Source organism: Canis lupus, chromosome 21 (genome assembly GCF_011100685.1).
Source record: "Canis lupus familiaris isolate Mischka breed German Shepherd chromosome 21, alternate assembly UU_Cfam_GSD_1.0, whole genome shotgun sequence".
Lineage (NCBI taxonomy): Eukaryota > Metazoa > Chordata > Mammalia > Carnivora > Canidae > Canis > Canis lupus.
This window is the reverse complement of record NC_049242.1, coordinates 26,740,696-26,767,061: the sequence shown is the minus strand read 5'-3', so window position 1 is coordinate 26,767,061 and position 26,366 is coordinate 26,740,696. Positions and strand designations below refer to the sequence as shown.

Below are 26,366 nucleotides of genomic sequence, written 5' to 3'. Positions count from 1 at the left end.
TACTCTTCAGCCACTAGAAAGAAACCACATACTCATGGCTACAGCATAGATGAAACTTGAAAACATTATTCTATGTGAGAGAAGCCAGCCATGAAAGACACACTGCATAATTCCATTTATATGAAATGTCCAGAATAATCAAATCCACCAACAAAGAAAGTGGTTGCCTAGGGCTGAGGGGACTAGGGGACGTAGGGAGTGACTACCAGTGGGTCAAGGATTTCTACTTGGGGTGATGAAAATGTTGATTGTGGTAATGGTTATACAACTCTGTGAATTTATTAAAAAACCATTGAATTGTACACCTAAATGGCTAAACTATATAAGTGATTATACCTCAATAAAGCTTTTATTTAAAAAAAAATAGCATGGTATTGGCACAAGAACAATCAGAACATCACTACCTATAAAACAACCCAACCACGTATAAGAACTTAATCCAGGGTAATGATAGTAACACAAAACAACGGAGAAGATGAAACAGGAACAATTGTTTAACTACTTGGGAAGAAATATATCAAGTTAGATTGTCACTTTGTGACAAAAATGAATTTCATGTGGATCAAAATTTAATATGAAAAAATTAGACCATATTTTAAAGAGGGAAAAAAAAACATAAGAACAAACTATTTTAATCTTTGAATGAGAAAAGACTTGGTAAGCTTAAAACCAAGAAAAGAACTCACAAAGAGAAATGCCAATAGATTTCATTTTACAAAAAAAAAAAAAAAAAAAGATTTCATTTTACAAATTTAAAACTCTTAGTTTAACATCAGAAGCAAAATAAAAATACTAACAATATTTAGAAATTTTGTTTCAGTAGATAAAAAGGGATAATAATTTTTTTAAAGATGTTATTTATTTATTCATGAGAGACACAGAGAGAGATAGAGACACAGGCAGAGGGAGAAGCAGGCTCCATGCTGGGAGCCCGATGTGGGACTCGATCCCAGGACCCCGGGATCACAACTTGAGCCAAAGGCAGAAGCTCAACCACTGAGCCACCCAGGTGCCCCAGGGATGATAATTTTAATAATTAAATTCCTAAGGAAAACACTTAGTCCCTTATATACATGGGCAAAATATAATAATGAACAAAAATATCACAAATGAGAACTTGCAAATTAAAATGAGAGAGTATTTTTCAATCATGAAATTACTAAAAATATTCTTTTTTTTAAGATTTTATTTATTTATTCATGATAGACACAGAGGGAGAAAGAGAGGCAGAGACACAGGCAGAGGGAGAAGCAGGCTCCATGCCGGGAGCCCGATGCGGGACTCGATCCCAGGGCTCCAGGATCATGCCCCGGGCCAAAGGCAGGCCCCAAACCGCTGAGCCACCCAGGGATCCCCTAAAAATATTCTTAAGTCATAGTAGTTTCATCCTAGTATCAGTGACTCTGCAACAAGTCTCATGGAACTTTCTCAGAAATCTATTCGGCATGTTCAAAAGTGTTCAGATCATTTGACCCAATAATCTTACAACAAAAATTCTACCCTGAGGACTATATTTGAAATGTAAAGATTTATTGAAAGCTGTGTATCTCATTATATCATGACCCTTAAATTCTCCTTTTTTCTTCAGGAATATAGATTCATGAAGACCAAAGCCTGGTGAAGGCAGGGCAGGCCCCAGTGGGGTCAAGGTACAGAAACCAGGCCTCCTGTAACACTTGTCTTCCCAGAGTCACCCAGCTCCCCGGGGAAGATGTCAGCGTGGAGCAATGGCAGCTCCAATGTGTCCTATAGCAGCTTTCTGCTGGTGGGCTTCCCAGGGCTGCAGGAGTCCCGCGCCCTCCTGGTGCTGCCCTTCCTCAGCCTCTATCTGGTGATCGTCTCTGCCAATGCGCTGGTCATCCACACAGTGGTGGCCCAGCGGAGCCTGCATCAGCCCATGTACCTGCTCATTGCCCTGCTCCTCGCTGTGAACATCTGTGTTGCCACCACTGTGCTTCCCACCATGATGTTCAGCTTCTCCACCTACTTCAACCACATCTCCCTGCCTCGCTGTCTGTTCCAGATGTTCTGCATCTACTTCCTCATTGTCTTTGACTGCAACATCCTCCTGGTGGTCATGGCCCTAGACCGCTATGTTGCCATCTGCTACCCTCTCCGCTATCCCAAGCTAGTGACAGCCCAGCTGCTGGCTGGCCTGCTGGGCGCGGCAGCTGCCAGGAGCACTTGCATCGTTGCTCCCGTGGTGGGGTTGGCCTCCCAGGTTCGCTTCTGCCGTTCACACATAATCCACCACTTTGCCTGTGAGCACATGGCCCTCATGAAGCTCTCCTGTGGGGACATCTCCCTGAACAAGACTGTGGGGCTCACTGTCCGCATCTTCAACAGAGTCCTGGACATGCTACTACTTGGAGCTTCCTACTCCCGCATCATCCATGCCGCCTTCCGGATTTCATCAGGTAGAGCACGTTCCAAGGCCCTGAACACCTGTGGCTCCCACCTGCTGGTCATCTTCACCGTCTACTCTTCCACCATGTCCTCATCCGTCGTCTACCGTGTGGCTCGCGCCGCCTCATAGGACGTGCACAACCTGCTCAGTGCCTTCTACCTGCTGCTCCCGTGTCTGGTGAACCCCTTCATCTATGGAGCCAGGACCAAGGAAATCCGGCAACACCTGGCCACTCTGTTCCAAAGGGCACAGCTACCAGCGCCCCCTGAGAAGCCCCAGTCTCTGCCTCCACACGGGGAGCTTCCCACCTGACTCTCCGGGACTTCTGGTCCTACAATCACTCTCACCATCAAGTGGGTAGATGTGCCAGTGAGTCATCCCTGCTGTATTTTGGCTTTGACTCTCTACATTTATCTTTGCAAGTCTTTTATCTGTTTTCTGAAAATAGCTACTAATCCAGAGCTATACAGTAACCAACTGCAAAGTAAGCTTCTGTCTCTACCTTCTAAATATTCTCCCCTTCTTTCTGCATGTGATTTTCATTCATTCATACGTTCATTCATCAAACATATATTTTACCTACATCATGCTAATCTCATGGTTGCAAAGAAAGAAAGAAAAAAAAATCAGTCTCTTCCCTGAAGAAAGCTCCAGTAAGAAAGCTCCAGTCTATAAAGTTTCCAAGGTATAAAGACATGGAATGTTCAGCAATAGGTTTATGTGCAAACTCTGTGGGAATATAGAAGAAGGACAATTACTAAGAACACTTCACAGAGAAGGTGAATTTGAGTTGTGTTTGAAAGGTAAGGTATTTGCTGGAGAGGAAGGAGATAGAAAAGGCATTCCAAGCCAAAGCAGCAGCATGAACAAAGGCACAAATGCATAGGTAGACGCAGCTGAGTGGGGACTCCCTGCCAGTCCCAGTTTCCCTGGCACCGGGGCAGATGGGGACCAAGTGGGCAAGCAGACCAGGTGATGAAGGGCCTCATCTGTCATGATAAGGAGTTTGTGGTTTATTCTAGGCAGTATGTAACCACTGAAGAGCCCAAAGCAGCAAAGTGGCTGGGTCCTATTTGCATTTTATTTTTTTTAAGATTTTATTTATTTATTCATGATAGACAGAGAGGGTGGGGGGCGGCACAGACACAGGCAGAGGGAGAAGCAGCAGGCTCCATGCAGGGAGCCCAACGTGGGGTGGGACTCAATCCCGGTTCCCCAGGATCACGCCCTGGGCTGAAGGCGTGCTATACCTCTGAGCCACCCAGGGATCCTCCCTATTTGCATTTTAGAATGATGGCTCTTCAGCCCTAGTAGAGCATTGTGGGAAGAAATAAGATGTCTAGAAAGAAAGATACTAAAAGACTTCAGAGCTAGTATACCTTTATGGGTGATGATCTAGAATCTGATCATGTATTTGTGGCCTGGACTGGATGGACAATATGTCACTAGTGTTGAAGGAAGCAAATGATTAAACAAAGATGGTATACAAACCATTGACATGAATGCACTGTACTGTAGTCCAGGAGAATGGCAAGAATTGGGAAGAAAAGGTAGACTGAGACAATGTCCTCTATCATGAGATAGAGGGAAAAGGATCTCGAAGCCGTTAGATAAAAGGATGAGGAAGTAGAACAATGGAACAGAATAGAGAACCCAGAAGTGGACCCTGAACTTTATGGTCAACTAATATTCGATAAAGGAGGAAAGACTATCCATTGGAAGAAAGACAGTCTCTTCAATAAATGGTGCTGGGAAAATTGGACATCCACATGCAGAAGAATGAAACTAGACCATTCTCTTGCACCATACACAAAGATGAACTCAAAATGGATGAAAGATCTAAATGTGAGACAAGATTCCATCAAAATCCTAGAGGAGAACACAGGCAACACCCTTTTTGAACTTGGCCACAGTAACTTCTTGCAAGATACATCCACAGACGCAAAAGAAACAAAAGCAAAAATGAACTATTGGGACTTCATCAAGATAAGAAGCTTTTGCACAGCAAAGGATACAGTCAACAAAACTAAAAGACAACCTACAGAATGGGAGAAGATATTTGCAAATGACGTATCAGATAAAGGGCTAGTTTCCAAGATCTAAAAAGAACTTCTTAAACTCAACACCAAAGAAACAAACAATCCAATCATGAAATGGGCAAAAGACATGAACAGAAATCTCACAGAGGAAGACATAGACATGGCCAACAAGCACATGAGAAAATGCTCTGCATCACTTGCCACCAGGGAAATACAAATCAAAACCACAATGAGATACCACCTCACACCAGTGAGAATGGGGAAAATCAACAAGGCAGGAAACCACAAATGTTGGAGAGGATGTGGAGAAAGGGGAACCCTCTTACACTGTTAGTGGGAATGTGAATTGGTGCAGCCACTCTGGAAAACTGTGTGGAGGTTCCTCAAAGAGTTAAAAATAGACCTGCCCTATGACCCAGCAATTGCACTGTTGGGGATTTACCCCAAAGATTCAGATGCAATGAAACGCCGGGACACCTACACCCCGATGTTTCTAGCAGCAATGGCCACGATAGCCAAACTGTGGAAGGAGCCTCGGTGTCCATCGAAAGATGAATGGATAAAGAAGATGTGGTTTATGTATACAATGGAATATTACTCAGCCATTAGAAACGACAAATACCCACCATTTGCTTCAACGTGGATGGAACTGGAGGGTATTATGCTGAGTGAAGTAAGTCAATTGGAGAAGGACAAACAGTGTATGTTCTCATTCATTTGGGGAATATAAATAATAGTGAAAGGGAATATAAGGGAAGGGAGAAGAAATGTGTGGAAAATATCAGAAAGGGAGACAGAACATAAAGACTCCTAACTCTGGGAAACGAACTAGGGGTGGTGGAAGGGGAGGAGGGCGGGGGGTGGGGGTGAGTGGGTGACGGGCACTTAGGGGGACACTTGACGGGATGAGCACTGGGTGTTATTCTGTATGTTGGTAAATTGAACACCAATAAAAAATTATTTTATTAAAAAAAAAGGATGAGGAAGGAAGGGGATATAAAGCTGGAAATTCAGCCCACACTATATTTGCAAAGCCATCAGAGGAGGACACTTTTTGTAATTTGTTTAAGAGTATGCTATGTACTAGACATAGCTTTGCTCATAAGACACCAAAGGAAACTAAAAGTAAGCCACAGATTTGGGGAAGATACTTGCAATAAATTTAACCAAGAAGGAACCAGTATGTGCAATATATAAAGAACAACTACAAATCAAAAAAGAAAGAGACCACTTAACAGTAAAATAGGCAAAAGAGGGATCCCTGGGTGGCGCAGCGGTTTGGCGCCTGCCTTTGGCCCAGGGGCTCGATCCTGGAGACCCGGGATCGAATCCCACATCGGGCTCCCGGTGCATGGAGCCTGCTTCTCCCTCTGCCTGTGTCTCTGCCTCTCTCTCTCTCTCTCTCTCTCTCTGTGACTATCATAAATAAATAAAAATTAAAAAAAAATAAAAAATAGGCAAAAGACTTAAACAGTCAGTTAAAAAAATAATTAAAGAAAAAAGGATTTGACCTTTAGCCTCTCAATATAGATATTCAGATTGTGCACTGTACAACTTCACATATCTATTGTGTAAACATAGCAGATTTGTATATGTATTACAAAATTTCCCAGCAAATGACAATGAAATTCTCATACATTACTAATGAAGTTGTAGATTGGTGAACCATTTTGGAAGACAACTTGTCATTATCTAGTGAAGTTGAAGATATGTACACTCCTTGACCCCATCGATCTCCTCAGATATGTAGGCATTAAAATACATAAAAATATATATATAGGGATCCCTGGGTGGCGCAGCGGTTTAGCGCCTGCCTTTGGCCCAGGGCGCGATCCTGGAGACCCGGAATCGAATCCCACGTTGGGCTCACGGTGCATGGAGCCTGTTTCTCCCTCTGCCTATATCTCTGCCTCTATGTGTGTGTGTGTGTGTGTGTGTGTGTGTGTGTGTGTGACTATCATAAATAAATAAAAATTTAAAATAAAATAAGTTTATTTAAAATATATATATATATATATAAGAATATTCTTAATGGCATTGTTCCTAATTGTGAAAAACTAGAAACAAAATAATGTCCTTCAGCAATAAAATGTGTAAATGGATTACAGTACATTCACACACTAGAATACTATCAACAATAAAATACAGTCACAAGTACAACATCCATTCATGATGAAAATCCCCTGCAAAGTACGCCCTAGAGGTAATATACTTCAATATAATAAAGGCCATATATGAAAAACCCACAGCTAATATCATACTCAATGCTGAAAAACTGAAAGCTTTTCACCTAAGATCAGGAAAAAGACAAGGATGTCCAGTCTTAGCACTTTTATTCAACACAATACTGGCAGTCCTAGCCATAGTAATTAGACAACATAAATAAAAGATGTCCAAATTGTTAAGGAAGAAGTAAATCTCTCACTATTTGCAGATGAATTATACTCTTTATAGAAAACCCTAAAGACTCCACCAAAAAACTACTAAAACTGATAAATGAATTTAGTAAAGTTGCAGGGTACAAAATCAATGTACAGAAATATGCTTTTCTATATATTAATAATGAAGCAGCAGAAAGTGAAATTAAGAAAACAATCCCGTTTACAATTGCACCCCAACCAATAAAGTATCTAGGAATAAATTTAACCATAGAAGTGAAGCACCTGTATTCTGAAAACTATAAAATAATGATGAAAGAAATTTAAGATTGTACAAAGAAATGAAAAGACAATCCATGCTCATGGGTTAGAAAAATAAATATTGTTCAAATGCCTAAACTACCCAAAACAATCTACACATTTAATGCAATCCCTATCAAGATACCAAGAGCGTTTTTCACATAGCTAGAACAAACAATCCTAAATTTTGTTATGGAACCATAAAAGACCTCAAATAGCCAAAGCAATCCTGAAAAAGAAAAAACTAGAGGTATGACAATTCCAGACCTCAAGTTATATTTTAAGCAGTAGTTTAATTAAAACAGTATGATACTGGTGTAAAAATAGATGCATAGATGAATAGAATAGAATAGAATAGAATAGAATAGAATAGAATAGAATAGAATAGAATAGAATAGAATAGAAACCCCATAAATAAATCTACAGTTATATAATCAATTAACCTTTGACAAAGGAGGAGTGAATATCCAGTGGGGAAAAAAAAGTCTTCCACTAATGGTGTTGGGAAAACTGGACAATAGAATGTAAAAGAATGAAACTGCACCCCTTTTTATACATACACATATTTTTGTGTATGTACATACATACATACACAAAAATAAACTCAAATGGAAAAAGACCTATATGAAAGACCTGAAACTATAAAAATTCTTGAAGAGAGCCCAGGCAGCAATTTCTGTAACATCAGCAAGGAAAATAAAAGCAAAATTAAACTTGGAGCTACATCAAAATAAAAAGCTTTTTGCACAGCAAAGGAAATGATCAATAAAACCAAAAACCAACCTACTGAATGGGAGAAGACACTTGTAAGCGACAAATCTGGTAAAGGGTTAGTATCCAAAATATATAAAGAACTGAAACAATTCAACACCCCAAAAAACCCAAATAATCCAGTTTAAAAATGGTCAAAAGGCATGAACAGATATTTCTCCAAAGAAGTCATACAGATGGCCAAAAAAGACACATGAAAAGATGCTCAACATCACTCACCAGAGGGGAAATTCAAATTAAAACTACAATGAGGTATCACCTCACATCTGCCAGAATGGCTAAAATCAAAAACACAAGAAACAAATGTTGGTGGGGATGTGGAGAAAAAGGAATGCTGATGGGAATGCAAACTGGTGCAGCCACTGTGGGAAATAGTGTGGAAGTTCCTCAAAAAGTCAAAAATAGAACGACCTTAAGATTCAGTAATCACAATACTTGATATTTACCCCAAAAATACAAAAACACTAATACAAAGGGATACATGCAACCCTCTATTTATAGCAGCATTATTTGCAATAGCTGAACTACAGAAGCAGCCTAAGTGGATGAATGGATAAAGAAGAGGTGGTATATACATACAATGGAATACTATTCAGTCATAAAAAATGAAATTTTGCCATGTGCAACAACATAGATGGAGATAGAGAATATAAGGCTAAGTGAAGTAAGTCAGTAAGAGAAAGACAAATACCATATGATTTCACTCATACGTGGAGTTTAAGAAACAAATGAACAAATGAAAAAGAGAGAGAGGCAAACCAAGAACCAGACTCTTAACTATAGAGAACAAACTGATGGTTACCAGAGGGGAGGTGGGTGAGCGGATGGGTGAAATAGGTAATGGGGATTAAAGACTCCATTTATCATGATTTAATTATCGATTATTTATTTATTTATTTAAAAATTAAATTTAAAAACAATAAAATACAGTAGCATGCACAGGCGCCTGGGTGGCTCAATTGGCTAAGCATCTGCCTTCGGTTCAGGTCATGATCCTAGAGTCCTGGGATTGAGCCCCACATTGGGCTTTTGCTCAGTGGGCAGTCTGCTTCTCCCTCTCCCTCTGCAGCTCCCCCTGTTTGTGCTCTCTCTGAAATAAATAAGTAACATATTTTTTAAAAAATAGAGTAGCATGCAACATGAATGAATTTTTCAATCATAATATTTTTTCCTATTTTTCTAAATCTCTTTAGGATACAATGGATTGTAGAAAGCCAAAAATATATACAATGTCTTGGGGGGTTCATTTATGAATACTGAATAGTATTCCATTTATTTCTACAATTTACGTAGAAATAAAACATAAGAGTACAGTAACACAAACACTGGGAGAGGGGAAATAGAAGAAGCCCGTTGCTAAGATCTCATACTCTTTGTTGAAGGGGAACAATACAACTTAAAAATAGACTTTGGTAAGTTAAAGATGTGGACCATTAATTAATGCTAAAGCAGCCTCTAAAATGACACAATCGAATCATAAAATATTCAATCTAAAGAAAAGAGGAGCTTTGCAGTTCTGCTATTTCCAAATTCCAGAGGACAAAGTGGCGATGCCTCCCTTGGAGAAGTCAGTCCCCTGCCTGTGTGGGTCTCAGCTATTCACAGAAGAGTCCACACTGAAGTCACCCCTTGCCCCAATTCCTGAGCCACCCACACTCGGCAAGAAAATACCTCAGCAATCTCCTTGTGGGGGACGCACACACGGCACCTAAATCAGGTCCCTGGCTCTCCCACTGTCACTCAAGTGCCCTTTCCTATCTTCAGGTGACCCGAGTGCCTAGGTAATCCCCAGACTGCAAGAGCCCCTTCCCCTCAATTGAGACTGAGGTCATCCCTGGGACCCCCTGGGACGGAGCCTGACCTGAACCCGGACTTGTTCTCTCTAAGCCTCTAAAGGGCTCAACTGTAAAATGAGGGAAATCCCTCAGCAGATGTGACTGCTCTCTGAGAAATACCAGGAGCTGTAGAAATGAAGATGTTAGTACACTGTCCCCTCCACCCAGCCTCACTCCCTGGGGTCCTCCCTGAGTTCTTGGTTTCTCATTGTCTCCTCTTTGGACACGACGGCCCCCTGGGAACCTCCTCAGGCTCCTCCCCTGGAGCCACGGGTCTACTTATCCATCCCTCCCCCTCAGCCTCACAGATCAGGACCTTGGAGCCTTTTCAGAGGGGAAGCCAAAGCCACGGCAGGCTGTGCCCCGACAGGAGACCACCACAGGCTTCCACGGTGAGGTTGAGGGTGAGAGGACAGGAGATTGATGGGGATCTGGAGGCAGGAAAACCTGAGGCTGGACTTGAACTCCACCTGTTACTATCAACAACCTAGGTTCATATCCCAACCCTGGCATTTAATACCTATGAAACTTTAAGAAATTTAATTACCTTCTCTAAACCTCAGTGTCCTCATCTATAGATGGGGTTAATAAATAAATATACATCCCTTTGGGTTGCTAAGTATTAAAGAAATACTACATGGAAAAACCCTTGGAATTATGTCTGGCATGTAGTAAGTACTCAATGAATGCTAACTCTTAATATCACTGCTGAAGCTAAGAATTGCTGAACCTGTCCAATTTTGCCTCCCATGTGGGGTGTGAGGGAGCAAGCTGTGGTGTGGATGGAAGATCCTAGAAGACCCAAATTTGAGGTCGGACTCTTCTTGTTAGGGGAGACTAAGCAAATCCCTTGCGATCTCTGAGCCATGATGGGTTTCATTTTTCATTCATTCATTCACTCAAGTTCCAAGGGCTGCTCTAAATTGCAAATGACAATGTTTATTAACATCACTCAGGTGATCCCAGGGTTCTGGGATCAATCCACTCATGGGGCTCCCTGCTCAGCAGGGAGTCTGCTCCTCCCTCTCTCTTTGTCCTCCCACTCATGCTCTGTCTCAAATAAATATATAAAACTTTATAAAAAATAAAGGTGCAGAGAAATATGGAAAGCTCAAGGGTTATATGAAATTAAGGTAGAACTTATTTTCTCTAGAGAGAGACGAACTTTTTCATATACTGACGGGCAAGGGGGAGAAGTAGATGTCCTGAGGACCAAAAAAAAAAAAAAAAAAGAGAGAGAGAGAGACATCTTGGACTGGGAACTGAAGAAAGACAGAGGAACACAATCGCCAGTTTGTGAGGACAGGGCGGTGCTCTGTGTATGATTTTGACTTCTCCAGTGGAGGAGGTGCACCTCTGAGCAGAGAGCACACGGCTGCAGCATCTTCATCAAAGCCGCCTACCCATCCCTCTCCTCTGCTACTCACAATATTAAGTGTTGTAGGGGCACTTGGTTGGGTTGGTCTTTGGCCTCTACTCAGCCTGTAAATCCTTTACCTTAAAGCCTCCAAGAGCAACCAAGCCTCTTCTCTGGCTTCCAGAACTCTTTTTGCTCCTGGCTCTCACACTACTTCTCTCCCCTTTTTTTCTCAGTCTGCTTCACTGCCATCTCCTCCTTAGGATTCTGTTTAATGCCCTCTAATTCTAATCCTCACAGATTCATCTCCAGCCTTAATCCCTCATCTGACCTCTCCGTTTTATTTCTGGTTATCGACTGGGCATCTCTTCATCCAGAGTCCCCACCACATCCAAATGCAATTAATTAATTGTACCTCCTAACACCCCAACCCTGCTCCTACTTTCTCAGGTTTTAGGAGCACCAATGCAGTCATCATAGCTAACAACAGCAAAAACCCTTGAAATTACTGTTGATTCCTCTGTCTCTCCCCACTTCAAACTGGTTCTTAAGTCTGATTGAGATGACTCTCAAAACATCTCTTCAATCTCTCTCAAGAATTCATCAGGCAGTTAACTGATCTGCTCATGTCTTAGTCTTTTCACACCTTCTGCCCCTCCTGGAGGAGGCTATTATTCTACATTTCCTTTTTTGACTGTTGTAGTGTCAAGAAGCTCCTTGAGGAACTTACCTGAGCAATCCTAAAATGCAAAACAGGAGAGCAAATTACCGTTCACGTGACAGAGACAGGCCCCTGTCCAAGTTAAAAGGATCATCAGCAGAGGTGCCTGGGTGGCTCAGTTGGTTAAGCATCTGACTCTTGATTTCAGATCAGGTCATGATCTCAAGGTCATGAGATCAAGCTCCAGCATGGAGCCTACTTAAGATTCTCTCTCCCTCTCCATCTGCCCCTCCCCACCACCATGTGCACTCTCTCTCTTAAAAAAAAAAGAAAGAAAGAAAGAAAGAAAGAAAGAAAGAAAAGAAAAGAAAGAAATAGGCTTACTTCCATTGACATTTTGTTCTAACAGCCTCTGATTCCCACTCCTGGGGCCAACTCAGGGCCAAAGCTAATGGGTGAAGATGGAAATACCAGCACCTTCAACATCTCCTACACCAACTTCTTCCTGGTGGGCTTCCCTGGATTCCGAGAGTGGCGACCTCTCCTGGTCCTGCCCCTTACCTTCCTATATGTGACCGTCATCTCAGCCAATGCCCTGGTCATCCACACAGTGGTGGCCCAGCGGAGCCTGCATCAGCCCATGTACATGCTCATCGCCCTGCTCCTGGCTGTCAACATTTGTGCTGCCACTGCCGTGATGCCCAAAATGCTGGAGGGCTTTGTGCATTATGCTAACCCCATATCACTGCACAGCTGCCTAGCCCAGATGTTCTTTATCTACTTCACTCTTCTTCTGGACTACAATCTCCTGCTGGCCATGGCCCTAGACCGCTATGTCGCCATCTGTCACCCACTCCGCTATACTGACCTAATGACCTCTCACCTGCTTGGTGTGCTGGCCATTCTTGCCCTGACACAGAGCCTGGGAGTGGCAGTGCCTTTGGTAGTGCTAACATCACAAGCTCGATTCTGCCGGACAATGGTGATTCCACACTTCACCTGTGAGTACATTGCACTGCTGAGCATAGCTTGTGGAGACTTGACTTTCAACAATAGGTTGGGACTGGCCATGCGGTTGGTCACTGTGACCTTTGATCTCGCCCTGCTAGGGACCTCCTACACCCGCATCATTTATGCTGCCTTTCGGATCTCTTCTGGGGGAGCCCGAGCTAAGGCCTTGCACACATGTGGCTCCCACTTACTAGTCATCCTCACTATCTACCTCTCTGGTCTCTCCACTTCCATTGTTTTCCGGGTAGCCAAGACTGTGTCTCAGGATGTCCAGAACCTGCTCAGTGCCATCTACTTGCTGCTCCCAGGCACCTTGAATCCTGTCATTTATGGGGTGAGGACCAGGGAGATCCGGCAACATGTGGAAAAGATGCTCTTTAGCAAGATATCAGCCCAGGAAGTTGGGGAGAAGCCAGAGAGAATGCAAAATATGAGGGGAAATTGCCAGGGTGAGAGGACTTTATCAACTTGAGAAGTTGGGGCTATGACCTCTGAGAATAAGAAGCAGGCATTACTGAGGGACAGGCTGAAATGATGAGATTATGGGCTCAACAGCAGGTCCACTGTTGGCCAATTACTGCTTTTTAAATTTTTAGAGTGCTAGTTTAATTTCCATTCCAATAATAAAATTTATTTTTTTAAGATTTTATTTATTTGAGAGAGAGAGAGAAAGAGAGCATGAGCACAAAGGCAGAGGGAGAGAAAGAAGCAGATCTCCCAGCTGAGCAGGGAGTCCAACATGGGGCTCGATCTGAGGGCCCTGAAATCATGACTGGAGCTGAAGGCAGATGCTTAACCAACTGAGCAACCCAGGTGCCCCTATCTTTCTTAACTTTTGATAGATTTTTTTACATTTTTATTTTAAAGAAGTGGGGGAAGAGAAAGCACAGGGGGATGGGTAGAGGGAGAGAATCGCAAACAGATTACACACTGAGCCCAATGTGGAGCTCAATTATATTGAGATCTGAGATCATGACCTGGGCTGAAATCAAGAGTCAGAAGCTTAACCAACTGAGCCACCCAAGCGCCTCATTACCTATTTATCTTTCTCCTTAGTTTCGTTCTCCCCTTCCCCCTAAGAAAGCCCCATTAATATCTGGATGTATAGAACCCCACTGGAAGTCAAAGCAAATCATACAGACCATGAACCACTCTGAACATCCAGTCTGGAACAAACAAGCCAGGCCCTTCCCTGGGGCCCAGTCTCTCCCAAATACAGCCCAAGCCCAGTCTAACCAAATATACAGGTCAGCCTTGCAGTTTATAGTCTAACCCAAGCACATGGGTTGGCTTCCAGAACCAAATTCGTCCCAAACACGGGTGAGGCCCCAGCCCTGATATCCCCAATCTGACACAGGCACACAGGTCAGGCCAACCCCAAGTATCCAACTAGCCTACAGAAACAGTTCAGGTGCTGGCTAGGGCCAGTCTGACACTCAGACCAGGTCTTCTGGGACCCAGTCTGATCCAAAGACCAAACTAGATCAATATGGTACCAAACCCATAGGTTAGGCCACTCTTCTTATGATAGCCAGTGTGAGCTATCTAAAAGTTACTTCCTATTTAAGACTTCCACAACTCTGTCAATAGAATAGAATATCCTTCTGGAACTTCCCAAAAAAGGGCTATCAAGTTTGATAGCCTATGATGCCTGCATACTAAGCAGAACCATGTGTAAACCAGCAGCCCTAGTTTTCTCTTCTTCTGTTTACTGATCATAGGAAGCTCCCCATGAAGCCACAGGTGCAGGCTGGGAGAGGTTTAGTGGGAGTGAGGACCATGGGCATTTGGGGCCACTTCAATAACTTACTTGTACTTCCAGGGCTTCTTGTATATACCACTTCAGTGTGTGTATCATTTGATGATGGAATACTGCTGTGCATGCCTAACTTTATGGCTTGGTGAGTCAAATAGCACCCAGTTCATGATGGGCAGATCAGGTTGCATAGTGGCCCATGGTTAAGCATTCAGTCTCTATGAAGGCTGAGCAGCAAGCCAAAAGATATTTCTCAAAAAGTGTGTAGTTATCAACAGAGGATGGCAGGGCTTTGCTCAAAATCCTAAGAGCCCAGGGCACCTAGGTGGCTCCATGGTTGAGCATCTGCCTTTAGCTCAAGTCATGATCCCGGAGTCCTGGGATAGAGTCCCACATCACGCTCACCACAGGGAGCCTGCTTCTCCCTCTGCCTGAGTCTCTGCCTGTCTCTGTGTCTCTCATGAATCAATAAATAAAATCTTAAAAAAAAAAAAATCCTAAGAGGCTGCAGAGGCTCCAAATAGCATCCCTTATCGCAACTGCCACTTCAGCCCCCTAGACATGCTAGATCGTATAGCCCAAGTGGCAGAGCAGCTTGCATGGCAGCCTAGGCCTGTTCCAGTCTTCTCTGTTTCTGGTCCCACTCAAAACTAATAGCTTTTCGGGTCATTTGGTTAAGCCAGAGTAGCACACCCAAATGAGGAACATGTTGCCATGCTGCCTCCAAAATCCAAAGAGGCCCACTAGGCATTGTGCCTATCTTTTGGTTTTAAGAGGAGCCAGATGCAACAATTTATCTTCCACCAAAGAAGGAATATCTCAACATGTCTTATACCATTGGACTCCTAGAAATTTCACTGAGATAGAAGGCCCCTGAATTTTTGTCAGATTTATTGTCCACTTTCTGACACACAATTATTTTACCAGTAAGTCTAGAGTAGTTGTTACTTCTTAGGTCCAATCAGCAGTAGGCCCAATCAACATGTCATCAATGTACTGGAGCGATGTGATATACTGTGGAAAAGGTGATCAAGTGGATAGAACTGGAGGGTATTATGCTGAGTGAAATAAGTCAATCGGAGAAGGACAAACATTATATGGTCTCATTCATTTGGGGAATATAAAAAATAGTGAAAAGGAATAAAGGGGAAAGGAGAGAAAATGAGTGGGAAATATCAGAGAGGGAGACAGAACATGAGAGACTCCTAACTCTGGGAAACGAACAAGGGGTAGTGGAAAGAGAGGTGGGCGGGGGGTTGGGGTGACTGGGTGACAGGCACTGAGGGGGGCACTTGATGGGATGAGCACTGGATGTTATTCTATATGTTGACAAATTGAACACCAACAACAACAAAAATAAAAATAAAAGAGTAAACTTCCAAAAAAAAAAAAAAAAAAAAAAAAGAGCCAAAGGAAAACATGGACAAACAAATAAAGGGAATCAGAAAAACAATGTATTAAAATCAGAATATTTATAGATATTCTGATAGGAACTGTTCAAGGGAAACAAACAGGAATTTTAGAGCTGAAAATGACGAGATAAAAACTTCACTAAAGGGGCTCAAAAGATGTGAGCATGAAGAAGAATCAATGACCATGATTATAGGACAGTTGGAATTACTGAGTCTAAGGAACAGAAAAAGAATCAAGAAAAGTGAATGAACTCTAAGAGACTGTGGGAAACAAGCAGTGGAACAAAAGGTACATTATGGAAGTCCCAGAACGAAAAGAAAGAGAAAGGGGCAAAAAGATTATCTGAAGAAATAATGGCTAAAAACGTCCCAAATTTAATGAAAGGTGTGAAGCTACTGATCCAAGTAGTCCAACGATCAAGGTGGATAAACTCAGGGATCCACACCAAGATACATAAAAATCAAACTGTCAAAAGCCATTAGTTGGCTATTATAAAAAATACAAAAAACTAGCAAGTGTTGGCAAAGATGTGGAGTAACTGGAACTCCCATGCACAACTGGTAGGAATGCCAAATGGTGCAGCTCCAATAGAAAAGTCTGGCAGTTCCTCAAAAAGTTAAACATAGAATTATATAGTCCCACAATTCCACTTCTAGGTACAAACCCCTCAAAATTGAAAACAGTAATCCAAATAGATACTTATGCATCAATGTTCATAGCAGCAGTATTCACAATCACCAAAAGGTGGGAATAACCCCAATGTCCATTAACAAATGAATGGGTAGACAAATGTGACATACAGTGGAATATTACTCAGCCTTTAAGAGGAATTAAATTCTGCTATATGCTACATGAACCATGAAAACATGCTTTGTGAAGAAAGCCAGACACAAAAGGTCACATATTATAGTATCCCATTTATATGAGATACCTAGAATAAGTAACTTCAAAGACAAAGTAAAACAGAGGTTACCAGGGATTAAGAGAAGGAGATGAGGAATTACTGCTTTAGTTTATGTTTGGGATGATAAAAAATTTCTGGAAATAGGTAGTAGTGGTATAGTTGTATATTATATATGTACTCAGTGGCACTAAATTGTATGCTTTTTAAAGTGGGTAAAACAGTAACATTTATGTTAAGTATATTTTACCACAATAAAAAGAGGAAATAGGCATATGTTAAGATCAGAATTCAACACAGAATCTAAGTAATTTTTTTTTAAATTTCTTCCCTGAACTCTCAAAGAACAGAAATTTTTTTTTCCAAATTTGACCTTTGTATGAAAATAAATGACAAATTTGGTCTCACACAATCACTTAGAAATGTTTATTTCAGAATGACCTATAGGACCTTATCCAGAGAAAGGTCCTATCAGCACTTCTCACAGGTTAGGACTCAGTTTTGCGTCTATGGACTCACCAGTCAAAGCAGCAAAACCATGTCTCCTTATGAAAACTGAGGTCACCAGAAAAGGGGTGCCAGGTGGGCAATGAAACCCTACTCAATCATTCCTTATTTGCAAGGTGACTTGTTTTGCACTCCTAAAACTTCTACTTTGATTCCCAAAATACCAATTTTTAAAATCAATACTTTCACACTATATAGAAACAGTACTTTAAATTGACTGATCCTTTTGCTGCAATGAGATCCAGCAAAGCCTTAGCACTTCAAACAAACCTACAATGCCTATCTATGCTCAAGAAGTAGTTTGTCTGTGAAGAAGTGCTGGTCTCTTCTAAGCCTTTCCTCAGGACCCACACATCAGACACTCCTCTCTATTCTCCAAAGAGCACACCATGGCTGCTGTGTTCCTTTCCTTCTCTTCTTCTTCTTTTGTTGCCTTCTCCTTATCTTTCAGCTTCTCCTTATTTAGAGTGAACTGGATTGGATTTGCTGCTGGTCGTGTCCTTAAGTAATACATCCCAGTCTTCAAACCCTACAAGGAAGCAAATACAACTATCAGAAATTGTAAGAATACAAAACAAAAAAAATTGTAAGAACACTAGACATTCAAGACCAATGTTTAAAATACATTTCCATAAACCACGTCAGAATGTTTTCTAAACTTGAAATTCCAACTCCTCTAGGAAGCCTTCTCAAAAATGCTTAAAGGAAGAGTCAAACAGTATTCCAAAGGCAAGGAAAACAAAGGCAAAAATGAACTATTGAGACTTCATCAAGATAAAAAGCTTTTGCACAGCAAAGAAAACAGTCAACAAAACCAAAAGACAACTAATAGAATGAAAGAAGATATTTGTAAATGTCTTCTCAGATAAAAGGCTATATTATATACCACTTCACACTGGTCAAAATGGCTAAAATTAACAAATCAGGAAACAACAGATTTTAGCAAGGATGAGGAGAAAGAGGAGCCTTCTTATACTTTTGGTGGGAATGCCAGCTTGTGCAGTCACTCTGGAAATAGTATGGAAGTTACTCAAAAAGTTGAAAAGAGCTACCCTACAACCCAGCAATTGCACTACTAGGTATTTTCCCTAAAGATACAAATGGAGTGATCTGAAGGGGCACCTGCACGGCAATGTTTATAGCAGCAATGTCCACAATAGCCAAATTATGAAAAAGCCCATATGTCCATCAACAGATGAATGGATACACACACACACACACACACACACACACACACACACACTGGAATAGTACTCAGCCATCAAAAAAATATGAAATCCTGCCATTTGCAACAACATGGATGGAACTAGAGTGCATTATGCTAAGTGAAATAAATTAATCAGAGAAAGACAATTATATGACCTGACTCATATATGTGGAATTTAAGAAACAGCACAGAGGATCATAGAAGAAAGGAGGGAAAAATATAACAAGATGAAATCAGAAAAGGAAACAAACCATAAGAGACTCTTCATCACAGGAAACAAACTGAGGTTTGCCAGAGAGGAGGCGGGTGAGAGGATAGGGTTACTAGATGATGGAGGGCATATGATGTAATGAGTGCTGGGTATTATATAAGAGTGATGAATCACTGATCTTTATCTCTGAAATTAATAGTATACTATATGTTAATTAATTGAATTTAAACTTTTTTAAAAGTCCACTCTTCCTTAAAAAAGAAAAAAAAAAGAGACAGTATATTACATTCCTTTTATCCCTAAAAAAGCTTACCTCTTTGGAAATGTCAAATATTTTTGTTCTCTAGGTTTTGTATTATGTGTATGACTTCCAAGTTTGCCTATGACAACATGTCTGCTTTTTAACTATTTAGGGAGCTAGACTGCGTCTCTATAAAGAACAGATGATGACTATTTCAAGGATAAAGATCATCATATCTTCTATTTGGTATCCTCAGTCTTAGTACACAGGATGTATTCAATAAATGTCTCTTAAATTAAAAAAATATATATACATCTATATAAATACCCAGCAGACTGCCAGGTAAAAAAGGATAGAATACAGGATTATAGGACTTTACAGCTGGCAATGCCAAGGTAGGTAACTGGCATTTATACTGTAGATAGTTAAAGTGGGGAAACAATGGATGTTTTTGAATAGTGGGTTGATAGGCATAAAGTTTTACTTTAGAAATGATAGCAGTGCACAAGACAGCCTGGAGCAGATACCAGAAACAGGGAGATCAGTTAAGAAATTAAGAATAATGGCAATGGAACAGGAAGAAAGATATTCAAGAAATAGTAGAAAGGAACAACCACCACAACTTAGTGAGTAATTGTATGGAGAATAAGGGGAGAAGTGTAGGTAACTCCAAGGTTTCAAACCTAAGAATGAAATAATCCCAAAAGAAACAAGGATATCCAAAGTGAGCCCCTGATCTGGTACAAAAACCATGATTTGGTTTTAACATACTGGATTTGAAGTGGAAGAACTGCTAGATGGCAATATTAAGTAGCTAGAATACAAAATTGTATTTGGAATTTGTATTGTTCCAATTCCAAAATATCCCAAGCAGGCAACAAGTCCTCCTTGATTTCCTCTACCAACCTGCTTCCAGCCATAGAAGTGCATACTGGTGAGTTTGCCATAGTTAGGCTCAGCAATGTGGATGTTCAAAGACTGGCTTTGATCAATGAAAGCGCCTCTTTCAGCTGCCATCTTAAGAACGATTTTCTGGGAAATTTCCCACACAGTCTTATAAAGTTGCTTCAGGTCATCAGGGATTTCTGGAATGCTCTGAAGAAGGAAAACCAAATGTTTATCACAGTCTGGCTGAAGAAATCAGTATAATTAACATAATTAACGACACAAGGGTCTGGCCTTAATTCTTCCTGCCAGATCTGACCATACCATTCAGTATCATATAATATGATCCTTATCAAGTTTCCCAAGACTGCTCACCTCTGCCTTGGAATGACCAACAAAACCTCATTTAACCAACAAAGTATCTGGCTGGTGGTAATGATTTAAGATCCATTTCTATTTGGATTATAGTCAAAACATTCATTGTTTTAGAGGTACTTAATAAAAGATGGAGCTAAGCAGCAACAAATGATCCTTGAGTTTTAAAGAAAACACAAGTAATCAGGACTGTAACTCACAAGTAGAAAATCAATGGAAGCAATGAAACGAACCTGTTTCGGAGTCAATAGAAATAATGTTTTCTTAGGTCTAGGGTTAATATGCCATCAAAACATACAAACTAGCTAATGCTACAATTTCTGTCAGCAAATATAGAAATGTTAGAGAAATCCTTCTCTGTTTTGCCAAGGAAACAAATGTTTAGACAGAGGGCTCCATCTACATATAAATACTTCTTGATTCTCTGCTGCAAATATTCTATTGTTAAACAATATCTGTGGCTCTGTTTTTCGGACTTTGAGTCTTCAGTCTCCACTTTTGCTTTTTAATTAAGTTTAACTTTCTAATTTCACACTTTATATCAGTGGTCCCCCAAACTTTGATGCATTTTGGAATGACCTAGGGCATCTTTAAAAAATAGTAATGCCTGGCTCCCATTTCCAGACATTCTAATTTACTTGTTTGGGAGTACAACCTAAGCTTCAAAATTTTTAAAGCTCCCACTGATTCTAAAGTACAGAGAAGTTGGAAACTACGCTTTATATTATTGCACAAACAAGACAGTAAAAGCCTAGCTATGTGAAGATGTATATAATCCTAGCACAACAATGCAAAGGTGAACATAGCCTAAATGACCACAGTGAATAACCTTTCTCTCTACTGCATGGGATAAGTGAGAAGGTACCAATGTAGCTTCTAAAGAACACACATGATTTTCATTCTGTACCTGGATAGAACCATTGCATGCAATAATCTGATTTTTCATCTCTTCATTCCACAAGCCCCGCTCAGTAAGATCCTTTAGTAAGTGAGGATTCACAATCTGAATAAAAAACCAAGATGTCAAGGAATAAATAAGAATGACAGGGCCTAAATAGGATCACAGGCTTGGAGCTTAAAGTAAATAAGATCACTGAAGAAGTATTTAACATTAGATTAGTCGGTAAATTCTCTATCTTGTAAGACTGAGAGGCCCATCCTACCAATCAAAAGTTATATTCCTTTAAAATCTTGATCTGTAATTCAAGAAACATAATATTTGCAAAAGTAAAAAGAACTAGCATTGCCTAAAATGGGTAAATCTATGGGGATTAATTCCCCCTCCCCCAAGTAAGGATACAATAAATAGTTAAGAAAAATTAGTAATGTATCCACTCCAAACTTAAAGAAATTTATTTCAGATCTGGAAATTCACAAATAAAAATCTTTTAAATTAGTAGTTCTTAACCCTAGTTGCACATTAGAATTATCTGGGAACATTAAAAAACACTGGTCCTATCCACCAGAAATTCTAATTTGTAAACAAGGCTGAAAACAATTGTCATGGTTCCATATACTTTTTGCTTCTATATACATCTTGAGTTATTATCGACTTAAACATCTGAAGTTACAGTGCATATAATTATGATTACATAATGGTTAAATATGTGAACTCTAATATCAAGAAGTTACTTTTCTACCCAACCTTCAATCATTTATTCTTTTCACAGATATTTATTGAATGTCTATTATCAAATAACACAGAATAATATTGGAGATGAAGATGACTCACTGTATCAAAGCTTTGCACCCATACTAAGCAAAAGAGACATACCAAACATGAGTTGGCATTTACTCCTAACATCACGCTTTTGCAAGATCTCCTGTAGGTCCAGTCGTAATCTTCTCACCTGAAATTCTCCTGATAAGACTCTTCGAGTATAGATGTTGCTGGTATAAGGTTCAATGGACTCATTATTTCCCAGAATCTGAGCAGTTGAAGCAGTAGGCATTGGGGCAATAAGTAAACTGTTTCTTACACCATACCTAAAGAAAAGGAGATTATTAGGTGTTGGTACTAAAGCTATAATCTGCCAGGAAGGTAGCTAGTTAAGTCACTGGGGTAAATGCAGATGCTGTGAGTGACATAATACATGCATTAGACTCACATAATGACTTGAATTTAACCGCTATAGAGACGCAACTTCACAGTATGGATGATATAGCTCACCCCTCTCCTAAACTCCTAAACAAAATTAGCACAATTTTACTGCTGGCGATTCTTATCACACTATGACTTATTAGCACTTGATACACTAGCTTCCCCAAGGAAATAACCAAATGGCTGTTGAAGAGTCCTAATCAGGGTACATTCATTCAATCCTCATTGTTTTCTAAGTGCTCATTTGATCACTGTGCTAAGCCCTTTCAGGAAACATAATGATGTGAAAGTGGTCAGAATCGGACATGTCACCAAAATTCTCCAAAGGGAAAAATTATGCTCAAAGTATATTCCTGACTTCTATTACTTCTTCAATCATAAGTTCCTAGAGAGGAAGGTTAACATCTTTTGACTCTACTCACTGACAAAGAACGTGCTTAGGGAAGAATATACTATCTGAACACTGAGAAATCTTCAAACTGCTCTTAGCTCATCCTTCAAAGCTCAGCCTAAGAGATGACCACTCTAGGAACATCTTCCTGACCAGGTAGACAATATTAAAAATAAGTACTAGTTATAAATATTTCTCCTGCAAACATTTTCTATGACCTGTACCTTTATATATATACTTTACCTATACTTCATGTCTTACCCTTACTTAGTCTTAAGTTTCTCAAACATAGAGTTTATCTTTCTTATATTCTATACCTCTGGATTTATACAGTACTTAGCTTAAAGCTTCATATCCTAATGGAATCTATACAACTGAGATCTTAATCTCACTTTCTCACTTTCTAGTTTTGAGGCATCAAGCAAACGATCAACTCACTTCATGTCTTTCTTCCTCAGTAAAATGGACAGTGATTTCCTGTCCAAAGAAAGGAAAATGTTTTGAAAAGTCATCTATACAGGACATACCAAACTATGGAATGCTCTGTAACCATTAAAAGCATTAGGTAGATCTGCATGTACTAGGAAGAAAAGATGGCCAAAATAAATCACTAAAAGTCTTAGAATATGTCAAGTTTGATCACAGTTTTAAAACAAAACTGTGCATCTCTAAATGTACTGAAAAAGGTCTAGAAAATGTTTATTTCTAGGAAAAGGAATAAGTTGGCTTATGTTTTGTAGAACAAGTAGTTGGCACAAGAGGATTAAAAAGAACTTTCACCTTCTGTTTTATTTCCATATTTGAACTTTGTTATTCATGTATTAATTGTGAAATGCTAAAAAGTTATGTATAGAAAAATATCTATACAGTATTTGGAAAAAAAAATAAAATACAGGTCTTTTTGTAAAAGTTGAATTTGTATGTAAATATACACATTCAGAAGAAATTCTGAAAAATGAAAGACAAAGATATAAACAGGTTTTTAGGAGGAGGTCGTACTGGGATAATTTTCATTTTTCTCCCTTTCACACATACATTTTCCTAGTTTAAAACATTTTTTTCCTAGTAATAAAACAATTTAAAGGCAAATAAACAAATTTAAGACAAAAAGCAACTGCTTCCTCCTGTACACATCACTTTGGATATGCATTAACCCAGAGAGGATAGGCTCATGAAGAAAGTAAAAACAATTTGTTTTATTATTCACTAAGCAAAACATTTTCCCACCTTTAAACCTTTTATGTTTATTAATTTGAAAAGCCTTAACAACCTCAAGATTTACATTTTTCTACCACACAATTTAATACATTAAACTCCAAAAGCTCTTCCAAAATCCTTAACTTACTCCTAGGACAATCAATTCAGCAAAAGTCATTTAGGAGCCCAGTAGAGTTAAGCAACAAATAAAAGTGAAAAACATATAAAAAGCAAGCACACTTGGAAATATGAAAGTTTAATGAGAAAAAGAATTGCTTCATCCAGGTAGTTAAACCCCTAAAACATAACCAGCTAACAATAGTACCTACCATTTATGAGGGTGGGCGGATGGGGGAACTAGGAGGGCACTTGATGATGAGCACTGGGTGTTACACTGTTTGTTGGCAAATTGAATTTAAATAAAATATTTTTTTAAAAATGCTTTCATTGTACCAAGCAATTTGTAGGTTACTGTTCATACATTTATCTTACAAAGTATTTTTACAGAAATAGTCCTGTAAGACGTGGTCTATGTATACAATGGAATATTACTCAGTCATTAGAAACAACAAATACCTACCATTTGCTTCGACATGGATGGAATTGGAGGGTATTATGCTGAGTGAAATAAGTCAATCAGAGAAGGACAAACATTATATGGTCTCATTCATTTGGGGAATATAAAAAATAGTGAAAGGGAATAAAGGGGAAAGGAGAAAAAATGAGTGGGAAATATCAGAAAGGGAGACAGAACATGAAAGACTCCTAACTCTGGGAAACGAACTAGGGGTGGTGGAAGGGGAGGTGGGTGGGGGGTGGGGGTGACTGGGTGGCGGGCACTGAGGGGGGCACTTGACGGGATGAGCACTGCATGTTATTCTATATGTTGGCAAATTGAACACCAATAAAAAATAAATTTATAAAAAAAATAGTTCTGTAGATAGGTCATTTTAGCCCCATTTGAAAGAGAAAAAATGAGTTTCAGAAGTTTAAATAACATGCCTAATTTCTGAAAGCCAGAATGAGAACCAACCCTCCTTACTTCAAAGCTACCTTACATCTCTTTGCTTACTTTGCAATCTTTTCCTTGAGAAGTTTCCAGTCCCATAGTTCTGTGGGAGTAACATTCCACATATCATACTGAAGGATCTAGAGAACAAACAATGCAAATTTATGATAAATCACTCTATAACAATTTGAAACCATAACAAAAACCAAATGACTATCTGCCATGCCCCACAACCCAACAAATGTCTTCTAGTAGAACTGTCCAAAGGTCCAAAGATTTCCCTGGACAAACTTTCATGCAGTCATATTGATCAAAAGCAGGCTAAGAAAACTGGTAAAGCCTTAGCTTTTCCCCAAATCCCTGCTGTGAGCCCTCAGAAGATCCGTATTATATCTACAAATCAGGAAATCCCAATATTCATGTAAGTATGTTGTTGAGATGCATTCTCTTTTTGTACAGTAAAAATTCCATCTTTCTTAGTTGCCTTGATTGATTTATTTAGTTATTAAATACCTGTTTTCAAACTACTAGTTATCAGATTTCCTAAATATCAGCAGGAACACCAGGACTAAAAATAACATAATATTTTATTTTACACTGAAGAGACTCATACTACCAATAATGAAGGCAGTGTGGGAAGCAGATTCTAAGACAGTTTCCAAGTTTTGACTCCCTGGTGCCAGGACATGTACAATGTCCTCCTGAGTGTGGACAAGAACTGGGAATGTGGTGGATGTCACTCACATAATTATGGCAAAGGTGAAAAGTTTATGCAAGTGTAATTAACGTTACTTATCAATTAATTTTGATTAAAGAAAAGAAAGATTATCCTGGGTAGACCTCACATATCAGATGAAAACCCTCAGAAGAGCAATTGGGCTGGGGCCTTCCTGAAATGAGAGATTCTCCCTCCTACTGGCTTTGAAGAAGCACAATGTCATGGGTTCTACAAGTACAAATGAATTCTGTCAACAACCAGATGAGCTTCAAAAAGGACTCTGATCTCAAGAGGAGACCATAGTCCTATCAACAGCTTTAGTATAACCTTGTGAGACCCTAAGAAAACCCAGCTAGGCAAGCTTGCATCCTTGACTCAAGGGAATAGAGATAATGTATGTTGTTTTAATCTAACTAAATTTAGCAAAAGAAAACTAATACAGTTAGTATTCTTCTTAAGTCACTTTTACCAATGACTAGTTCTAAATAAAACATTAAAATAAAGGAGTGTCTGGCTGGCTCAGTGGGTGAAGCATGCAACTCTTGATCTCAGAGTTGTAAGTTCAAGCTCCATGTTAGGTGTAGAGATTACTTAAAAATATAATCTTGGGGCAACTGGGTGGCTCAGTCAGTTAAGCATCTGCCTTTGGCTCAGGTCATGATCCTGGGGTCCTGGAATCGAGCCCCACATGGGGC

At 39.9% G+C, this 26,366-nt stretch overlaps 2 protein-coding genes and 1 pseudogene across 3 annotated transcripts in view; 2 read left to right on the top strand and 1 right to left on the bottom strand.

Annotated features, from left to right (window-relative positions):
- On the top strand, positions 1,712–2,677 carry OR55B4P (olfactory receptor family 55 subfamily B member 4, pseudogene; annotated as a pseudogene).
- OR55B1 (olfactory receptor family 55 subfamily B member 1) lies at positions 12,200–13,231 on the top strand. The gene has a single exon (NM_001313819.1). The coding sequence runs from the start codon at positions 12,200–12,202 to the stop codon at positions 13,229–13,231; it is 1,032 nt and encodes a 343-aa protein (NP_001300748.1).
- Positions 13,232–17,231: 4,000 nt separating this feature from the next.
- Positions 17,232–26,366, bottom strand: part of RRM1 (ribonucleotide reductase catalytic subunit M1) — a 35,441-nt gene continuing 26,306 nt past the window's right edge. For both annotated transcript variants that reach the window (XM_038568834.1, XM_038568835.1), the window contains exons 15-19: positions 25,017–25,093; positions 22,106–22,241; positions 21,163–21,258; positions 19,902–20,090; positions 17,232–17,865 (exon numbers count right to left, since the gene is read on the bottom strand). In XM_038568834.1, the coding sequence (XP_038424762.1) occupies positions 17,677–17,865; positions 19,902–20,090; positions 21,163–21,258; positions 22,106–22,241; positions 25,017–25,093 (687 nt within the window). In that variant the 3' untranslated portion in view covers positions 17,232–17,676. The remainder of the gene's footprint in view (positions 17,866–19,901; positions 20,091–21,162; positions 21,259–22,105; positions 22,242–25,016; positions 25,094–26,366) is intronic.

Coding starts and splice junctions, on each gene's coding strand:
- OR55B1 (NM_001313819.1), top strand. CDS start 12,200: ATGGGTGAAGATGGAAATACCAGCACCTTCAACATCTCCTACACCAAC.